Source organism: Somniosus microcephalus, chromosome 12, assembly GCF_052327205.1.
Source record: "Somniosus microcephalus isolate GS21.2 chromosome 12, FLI_Smic_1.0, whole genome shotgun sequence".
NCBI classification, from domain to species: domain Eukaryota; kingdom Metazoa; phylum Chordata; class Chondrichthyes; order Squaliformes; family Somniosidae; genus Somniosus; species Somniosus microcephalus.
This window is the reverse complement of record NC_140998.1, coordinates 136,534,901-136,544,842: the sequence shown is the minus strand read 5'-3', so window position 1 is coordinate 136,544,842 and position 9,942 is coordinate 136,534,901. Positions and strand designations below refer to the sequence as shown.

The 9,942-nt window shown below is 45.1% G+C and overlaps 1 protein-coding gene across 2 annotated transcripts in view; it reads right to left on the bottom strand.

The window, feature by feature from the left end:
* Nucleotides 1-4,248: 4,248 nt before the first annotated feature.
* The window catches only part of slc8a3 (solute carrier family 8 member 3), a 922,684-nt gene continuing 916,990 nt past the window's right edge, over nt 4,249-9,942 (bottom strand). For both annotated transcript variants that reach the window (XM_086003608.1, XM_086003607.1), the window contains exon 8: nt 4,249-8,922. In XM_086003608.1, the coding sequence (XP_085859734.1) occupies nt 8,546-8,922 (377 nt within the window). In that variant the 3' untranslated portion in view covers nt 4,249-8,545. The remainder of the gene's footprint in view (nt 8,923-9,942) is intronic.

The window sequence follows — 9,942 nt, the reverse complement described above, 5'->3', positions numbered from 1 at the left end:
GTCAAGGAAGACCTCCAGTCCTCAGCAGCGGAGTTATTCTACGGACAACCGCTGCACGTACCAGGCAAATTCCTCCCGGAGGCTACCACGCCTTGGTCGGCCGAACAGCAGCAGCTCAACTCTTTCTCTTCCACTCAACAGTTCGCCCCACTTCCGGTTAACCGACACGGCGAACACGTACCTCATGTCCCGCCAAACTTACAGCAGGCATGCTTCATCTTTGTGCGACACGACGCACACCGCGGACCCCTGCGACCCCCGTACGACGGACGGTACGAGGTACTACAAACCGGGGACAAGGTCTTCAAGCTGCGACTCGGCGACAGGGTCGAAACGGTCTCCATCGACCAACTCAAACCAGCACACACAGAACCAGGGGAACAGGTCCCCATGGCCCGACCTCCAACTAGAGGCTGTCCCGCCAGCAAGCCAGCACAGCCGGCGGTGAACCGCCCGGCCCCACCAACTAGACTGGCGGCCACTCAGAGCCGCTCCGGCAGAACCATTAGACCACCGTCACGACTTGTCCACTCCTCCTAAGCGGATTCTGGGGGGAGCTCTGTGGCGACACGCCACCATTGGACATAATCCGCTCACGGCGGCACGGACAGTTTACGCAGCGCACTGCCGGTAGCAGCCGCCCCCAGCCATGGGCCCTTTCCTCCGGCAACTTGTTTCCCGCAGGGACAGGCTGCCAGGAGCACTTCCTGTCTGGCGAGTATTTAAGTGGTTGCGCGGGCTTTTTAACTTCACTTGTTTTGCCATGATGTAAATTAAAGCAGTTGTGTTCCATCAACTCTGGTCTCGACTCCCACGTTTGCCACGGTATCTCAACAACCTCTTAATGTCTCTTCACTTTTCTTTTGTTCTCTCCCAGCCTGGCCTTTTAATCAATTTCATTTCCTGCGCTTTTCCAGTCTTGACAAAGGGTTTGACCCAAAACGTGGACTCTATTTTCTCTCCACGGATGTTGCCTGGCCTGCTGAGTTTTTCCAGCATTTTCTGTTGTTATTTTGGATTTCCAACACCTGCAGTATTTTGCTATTGTAATAGCTCCACGTTTGCAGATGACACAAAACTGGGTGTGTGTGTGTGCTGTGAGGAGGATGCAGAGAAACTCTAGTATGATTTGGACATGTTGGGTGATTGGGCAGATGCACTGGAAATGCAGCATAATGTGGATAAATGCGAGGTTATCCACTTTGGTGGCAAAAACAGGAAGGCAGATTATTATCTGAACGGCAATAGATTGAGAAAAGGGGAAGTGCAACAAGACCTGGGTATCCTTGTGCACCAGTAGCTGAAGGTAAGCATGCAGGTGCAGCAGGCGGTTAAGAACGCAAATGGTATGTTGGCCTTCATAGCGAGAGGATTCGAGTACAGGAGCAAGGATGTCTTGCTGCAGTTGTACAGGGCCTTGGTGAGACCGCACCTTGAGTATTGTGTGCCGTTTTGGGCACCTTGTCTGAGGAAGGATGTTCTTGCCATGGAGAGAGTGCAACAAAGATTCACCAGAGTGATACCTGGGATGGCAGGAATAACGTATGAGGAGATATTCTGTCGATTAGGCTTATATTCGCTAGAGTTTAGAAGAATGAGAGGGGATCTCATTGAAACTTGGAAAATTCTAACAGGACTAGACAGACTAGATGCAGGAAGGATGTTCCCGATGGCGGGGGAGTCCAGAACCAGGGGTCACAGTCTAAGGATAAGGGGTAAGCCATTTAGGACAGAGATGAGGAGGAATTTCTTCACCCAGGGAGTGGTGAACCTGTGGAATTCTCTGCCACACAAGGCAGTTGAGGCCAATTCATTAAATATATTCAAGAAGGAGTTAGAGATATTCTTAAGGCTAAAGGGATCAAGGGATATGAGGAGAAAACAGAGACAGGGTACTGAATTTGGATGATCAGCCATGATCTCATTAAATGGCGGAACAGGCTCGAGGGGCCGAATGGCTTACTCCTGCTCCTATCTTCTATGTTTCTATGTTTCTACAGGCACTGACTCGGGTATGGTATGTTTCTACAGGCACTGACTCGGGTATGCTGTGTTTCTACAGGCAATGACTCAGGTATGCTGTATGCTGTAGTTCTACAGGTACTGACTTGGGTATGCTGTGGTTCTACAGGCTCTGACTCGGGAATGATGTGTGTCTACAGGCACTGACTCGGGTATGCTGTGGTTCTACAGGCACTGACTCAGGTCTGCTGTGGTTCTACAGGCACTGACTCGGTATGCTGTAGTTCTACATGCACTGACTGGGTTATGGTGTGGGCCAACAGGCACTGACTCAGATATGCTGTGTTTCTACAGGCACTGACTTGGGTGTTGTTTGAAATCCAACAGTGTTCATTCATAGAGGCATCACAGTCGTGCCTGATTCAGCACTTAGCTGATGTTCATGACATAAAATATGTCCCATACAAATATCAAGCTGTTAACATCAGGAGGCAGATTACAGTTTCACCAGGCAGTGTAAAGAAACAATGCTATGAGGTGGGTCACTGTTAACACCACCTCACATCAATGGTTCCTATTTATCACAGTCCAACCTAGATGGGGAGAACATTTTTCAAAGGCTGATGATGACAATATCTCATGGCATCAGGGTGCATCTCCTGGCACCCAAAAGTTCTGCATAACCATGGCTTGTGAGCCTGGTCCAACTGCCAGTGAGCGTGAACACTTATGATTCTGCTCCCAAAGTAATTCTAACCTCAGATACTGAACACTTCAGAACGTTTAATAGGATGGTAAACTTAATGAAAGAAAGACAGGCTTGCATTTATTTAGCGCCTTTCATGACCTCAGGATGTCCCAATGCACTTTACAAGCAAGGAAGTACTTTTGAAGTGTAATCACTGTTGTAATGCAGGCAACTGCATAAGATAAGAGCTCATGGAGTTGGGGGTAATATGTTAGCATGGATAGAGGATTGGCTAACTAACAGAAAGCAGAGAGTCGGGATAAATGGGTCCTTTTCTGGTTGGCAAACAGTTAACTAGTGGGGTGCCACAGGGATCAGTGCTGGGGCCTCAACTATTTACAATCTACATTAATGACTTGGATGAAGGGACCGAGTGTAATGTAGCCATGTTTGCGGATGATACAAAGATGGGTGGGAAAGCAAGTTGTGCATAGGACTCAAAGAATCTGCAAAGGGATATAGACAGGCTAAGTGAGTGGGCAAACATTTGGCAGATGGAGTATAATGTGGGAAAGTGCAAGGTTATCCACTTTGGCAGGAAAAATAAAGAAGCAAATTATTATTTAAATGGGGAGAGATTACAAAATGCTACAGTTCAGAGGGACCTGGGGGTCCTTGTGCATGAAACACAAAAAGTTAGCATGCAGGTACAGCAAGTAATCAAAAAGGCAAATGGAATGTTGGCCTTTATTGCAAGGGGGTTAGGGTATAAAAGCAGGGAAGTCCTGCTACAACTGTCCAGGGTATTGGTGAGACCACACCTTGAGTACTGTGTACAGTTTTGGTCTCCTTATTTAAGGAAGGACCTTGCATTGGAGGCAGTTCAGAGATGATTCACATGGTTAATTCAGAGATGAGGGGGTTAACTTATGAAGAAAGGTTGAGCAGGTTGGGCCTATACTCATTGGAATTTAGAAGACTGAGAGGTGATCTTATTGAAACATGAGATACTGAGGGGGCTCGACAAGGTAGATGCCGAGAGGATGTTTCCCCTCATGGGGAAATCTAGAGCTCAGGGGCATAGTTTCAGAATAAAGGGTCGCCCTTTTAGAACCGAGATGAGGAGGAATTTCTTCTCTCAGAGGGTCATAAATCTGTGGAATTCTCTGCCCCAGAGAGCCGTGGAGGCTGGGTCATTAAATACATTTAAGATGAAGATAGACAGATTTTTGCAAGATAAGGGAGTGAAGCGTTATGGGGAGCAGGCAGGGAAGTGGCTTTGAGCCCAAGATCAGCCATGATCTTATTGAATGGCGGGGCAGGCTCGAGGGGCCAAGTGGCCTATTCCTGCTCCTATTTCTTATGTTCCAACGCAGCAGCTAATTTGTGCACAGCAAGCTCCCGCAAACAGCAATGTGATAATGACCAGATAATCTGTTATTGGGTGTTGTTTGAGGGATAAATATTAGCCAGGACACTGCGGAGAACTCCCCTGCTCTTCCTCGAAGTAGTGCCATGGGAGCTTGTACGTCCACCTGAGAGGTGGTTAAGAAACTTCTAGCTGTTCAGGACAAAAGTGAGCACTCCAAATTCTTCAATAGTTTTTAGTCTTTTATTGTAAATGTTCACACATTTTCCCTTCAGGTTACTGTACAAAGCAATTTTGTATGCAAGTCTGGGGTGTTTACACCAATGGGCCTAGGTGAACAGGCAGTGTGATTACCCGTCTCCCTGGAGGTATCCTGAAGTCGGTTTCCCAATGAAGTACTTCACGGTGAGCAATCCTGCCTTTTAACAAATCTAGCTGTGATCATCAAGTACACTACATACAGCAAATGGAACTATTTCCAGTAGCTATGACTACAGTCACATGGTATCGTGTACAGAATCTCTGATGCAGTAAAAGAATGAAAATAAATTAGGAAAGAAAAAAACACAAAAAGACAACAGTGGAAAGAAAATAAATAAATAAACAATTCTAGTCAATGTAACATGCAAGGCATGCAGATTACTGATGGAAGGTTGAAGGTTACAAACACCAATACCCACCAATGGTCTCTAAGTTGAACGTGGTCTGTTTATGCAACAAAACAATTGTGTTTTTTGTGTACACTAAACGTGGCAGTGGGCGAGGCTAGGGAGTCTTTTTATGGTACAGATGCTTTGTTTTACTGCCTGGTTTTTTGAACTCTGCTTCCGTTCATCATTGGCCTCCAAAGCTGAATCTGTTACAACCAAGTCCAGCAAGTTCCCAAGTCTTTTAAACAAGAGAAGCTTCCACATGCCCTAGTATCACAAGAGCAGAAACAACGATTCATATACACAGTGATTCATTACAAAATAAATAAGCACGTGTTGGGGTAGATCTTGACTTTGTGCGATAGTGTAAAAGAGGTGATTGTGAGTTGGAAGCCCGTTTTGCCTCTCTCCATTGAAGTCAATGGAAATAAAAATTGGGAGATGTAAAACAGACTGCTGGCTCCCCATCACCCATTTTACACTAGCGCACAAAGTCAAGATACCCCCGCCCCCCAGTGTCAGAAACTGGTATAGAAGCTACACCCTGTGCATCAGAGAATTGAGTGGGCATTTCAGAGATGAATTAATTAGCATTGTTGCAGATTCTTTTTGACAAATTGTGGGGATTATCTTACATTTGCTTTTGAAATGAGACTGAGACTCTGTAAAGAATACTCCATTATCACTGTGATACGATATACAATGATTCCTTCAGGATAAAGAATTATCTATAGGGTGTAACTGCAGTATGTATAAAGGTCCCTTCTTCATTGAGTTACTCTATATAAAGGATCAGTAAATCTCTCTAAAAGGGGCCAGTTATAATGAATGTCTAAAAGGTAGTATCTGTAGTGAATCACTTTGTATAAAGATTCTGGCTAGAGTGAATCACTCTGCATAAAGAGTCACCTGACAGTGATATAGTCTGTACAAAGGGTTGTCTGACAGGGAATCACTCTTGTTTAAAGGCATTAATCTTAATGCCCTTAATGACATGTGCGCGTAAACCATCTGTGTTTGATCATTCATTCATGTGATATAAAGCGGGCATCTATTGTGTGTAGAAAGAGGCTTTAAATAGGAATCACTGCATAAAATTGTTTTGTATATTAAATGACATGGTGGAACATGACTGTGTATGATGAATTAGGGCCTCCTACAGCGAACTGTATAATATACTCAAGGAAAACACTTGACACCAGCCAGGTCATGCCTGCACAGTCATCAACATTTCTTTGGTGCTGTAATCCTCCTGGGCAAATACCCACTACAAGACCAATCCAGATGAAAGTCTCATAATTATTAATAGTTTCATTCGTACCATTACGGTGTTGGGGGTGGGGTGGGGTGGTGCAGGATAGAAAAAGAAGAATCAAAGTAAAGGTTTACCTCAAGGCTCTTGTTTGCAAATACATATTTTAAACCCATTTTAGACTTCTTCAGAATATTTGAACCGCCTTTTCTTAGGCCAAAGAGACAGCAGCCACTTTATCTGATGGATAGTGTTGTTACTTTTGTATTGTCAAGTGGGCTCAGACTGTACATGCACTACTGGGGTGTTGTCCCATTGAACCTGATCTTGACTTGCACCTATTCTGTAATACCAACATCAACCGTGGGCAGAATATTCTCAATTTATCGGTCAGTAGGGGTGGGCTGCCATTGTGGGTTTTTTTTTAAATGGATCTCACACACTCTTCTTGCTTACGTCAGACCCTTTTTCATTAGAAACTTACCCTGAGCAAAGCGGACAAAAACATTAGCTTTATCACTATTACAAGAATGAGAGTGCGACTAAATCAAAAGCAACTGTCCAGCGTCAACGCAGTCACAAATTATCACGTCAAAATCCAGAGCAAATTTAACTAAGAAGAAAAAAAGTTTTTCAAAATTACTCATTTTTTTTTGCGATTACATTTTTTTTGGTGATTTTACACAAACCTTTCATAGCCAGAAAGAAAGAAATGCACACAAATATGTTGAAGTTATCCATGCATACTTCCTCTGATAAAAAGGTATAATACTTTGGACAAAACCAACAATCCAATGAACTTATCAGCAGGAACAGCACTTGGCTACACAGACTGGCGAACATGTTGCCCTGTCAAAAAAAAACTACTTGTACAGGATTGGCTTTGATTTTCTCATCGAAAAGAAAAGGATTAGGAAGCAGATAGGTATACAAGCCACTAGCAGCAGGAAATATAAGAGCACTTTTGAGTATCTAGCTACTTTTTTGATTGCAGTCCATTTGATTATCTCAGAAATTCTGCATTCAAGCTATTCCCTCCAGCTGTCTCCTAGAACTACTAATGCCTCAGGTCCTATAGATCTCATTTTCACAGTAAGTTGTGTGTGGGTTAAAAATATTCTTCTCAAGATACTTTGTTGTTGCTAAAATCAAGGACTTGCTTTTCAGAATTGCGGCGCTTGCTCCTTGCTGTCTTGTATTTGGTAAGCGTACAAGGTATTTTGTGTACCTGCTCAAATATTTATTCATTCCTGGGATGTGGGCGTCGCTGGCAAGGCCAGCATTTATTGCCCATCCCTGATTGCCCTTGAGAAGGTCGCGGTGAGCCGCCTTCTTGAACCGCTGCAGTCCGTGTGGTGAAGGTATCCCACAGTGCTGTTAGGGAGGGAGTTCAGTGTATAATGCATTCAACAATCTTTTGTCTTGTTTAAATTGTGGAGAATGCAGCCCGGTCAACCAGGCAGCTTAATGTTCTGTTGTATGGAAAGGTCTGCCTACATGATGTGTATAAATTAGAATAGATATGTTACCATACACCTTTGCAATGTTACTCCCAGCACCTTGTAGGACTGTCTATTCGTAGTCTGGCTCTATGGGCCATGTGTCACTGTAAAATCTGTTGTGATGTGTGAAATGAGATATGCCACATTGCACCGCCACCCCCCCACACCACCCTGCAATCTTGCTATCATCGCAGGTAAATGGAGTTAGGATACAAATCAACGATGATCTCACTGAATGGCAGAACAGGCTGGAGAGGCTGAATGGCCTACTCCTGTTCCTATGGTCAAGACCCATCATTTATGCATTAACTGGAAGCAATATTATAAGACTCTGAATGGGGCTTGCTTTAGGTTCATGTGAGGATGATTTAAAATGGCGTGACAGTATTTACATTAAAACCCTTTGCATTGGTTTTGTTCAAAAAGAACTGAACAAGTATTCTGAAGAGAGATGAGTTGACCTTTAGCCGGCACACCCCACAAATGCTTCGACTCTTTCCATTTGTGACAACACGAGCAAGATTCCCAATTGGCACATAAAAACCAGTTTTCAAAATATACAGGATATGTAATCAAATTGAAGGGAGTCTTTGCACAAGCAAGTTTTCAAGTGAATTCTACTGCCAGCCGTGGTGTATCTAAACATTGTTGTCCAGTTCTTTCTACGAAACATTGTTTTTTTTTGGATGGATTACCTCTCAACAGTAAGAACTGAATATAATAATTGCTTGGACGCGCAGCAGGCCTTTCCACTCAAGAAGGGCAGTTCTCATTGCTGTTGTTTTTCTTCATAATTGACTCTTCAATTAGACAAACCTTCATCCAATTCAATTCAAATAACCCAACAGGATCCAAATAATCCACCCCCCTCCCCCACCACTGTAGTTTGATTAAAAACCCTTCTGTAAGGCAAGAAAGCTCAGGAGCAAGTGATGAAGACACAGGACAGTCCTCTACAAAATATCTTGTGTTTTTTATTTGCAGGACGTGTGCTGCCCTCTTCAATGGGACCATCTCCAGTGTTTTTTTTTTAAGAGTGGAATATTGTTGGCAAGTATTGCATTGTGTTCGAAGAGATTCAAGTGACATGTCTCTTTGGGGTCAGCACAGGCCTACTTTGCTTTAGAACCCCTTTATGTAGCAGTAGGCTTCCAAACAAGAAAACAGAATGTACAGTAACCACAAACCCCCAAATAACATGGTGGTGACGATGCGGGGGCCCCGCGGACCCCCGAGCTCTCCCCCGATGTGCGGCCGCCTCCTGTACAGCAGGATGCTGATGCTAATGAAAGCAAAGATGGTGAAGAGCGTGACAGAAAAGGCCAAGGTGCCTGCGTCGACGTGGAATTCCTTGCCCTGGGCTGCCCAGTAGATGGCAGCAATGGACCACGCCAATCCTATGCCCAGGAAAACGTTGACTGCATTGCTTCCGGTGACATTTCCAATGGAGGCGTCGGCGTAGTAATCCTGGGTGGCCGCTACTTTGCTGGCAAAGGTGTCTGTAAAATAACAAGAGACGCAACAGATCAGAACATGAATAGGCAAAATCTTGCACATCATTCTCTGCAGTACCAGAAATGCCCCCAAAAAAGCGATTGGAAAGGAGTTACTTCATTGTTCCCCATGCCCCCCTCCCCTCATCTGAATGCATTATGTTATGCTATTATATAATTTTATGGGTGCCAGGCATCCGCCGATGCCATGCCCAAATGCCTATTCCTCAGGCATTAGCCTAAGAGTGTCAGCAACTTATTGAACCATGCAGTGCAACCGTGACATCACCCGACATTCACAATTTCCAGTGGGAGTCACGGGAGAACAATCAGGAGAGGGTACCCTGGCTGACATATCTCTGACCGCGCATCCACCTGAACCATCAGAACAGGCTGACTTTTCCCCATCTGAGCAAGGGTTTGCAGAGATTAAGGGTAGGGCGCCAATCGCTGCTGCAGTGGAGACTGAACTCGGGGCCTTCCTGCTCAGCACTCAGTCTTCTTCTTAGGCAGTCCCTCGGAATCGAGGATGACTTGCTTCCACACTAAAAATGAGTTCTCAGGTGACTGATGAGTCCAATGCGGGACCTACAGTCTCTATCACAGGTGGGGTAGAGGGTGGGTTGGGTGCTTGGGTTGACATGCGCTCCTTCTGCTGTTTGCGCTTGGCTTCTGCTTGCTCCCAGCGAAGAGACTCGAGGGGCAAGATTTTCATTGGGCCGTGGAGGCGGGATTGGAGGCGTGTGGGGGGTTAAAATTGCAAAAACTGGCATGCGGGCCCCACCCCGCCTCCATCCCGCCTCCAAGCAATTTTCATTAATTCGTGTCTAATGGTCCCGTCTCCGTCCCGCCTCCAAGAGGCAGGATAGGCCATTAAGGCCCTTAACAAGCCTCTATAATGCCATTTTGAAAGGCCTTTGCGATTTTAACCCTTTTCCCACATGAAACACGCCTGTTCTGTAACACGACGGTGAAACCTGGCGGGAGCATAATTGCATTGCTGACTATCAGCTGCAGCTCAACCAT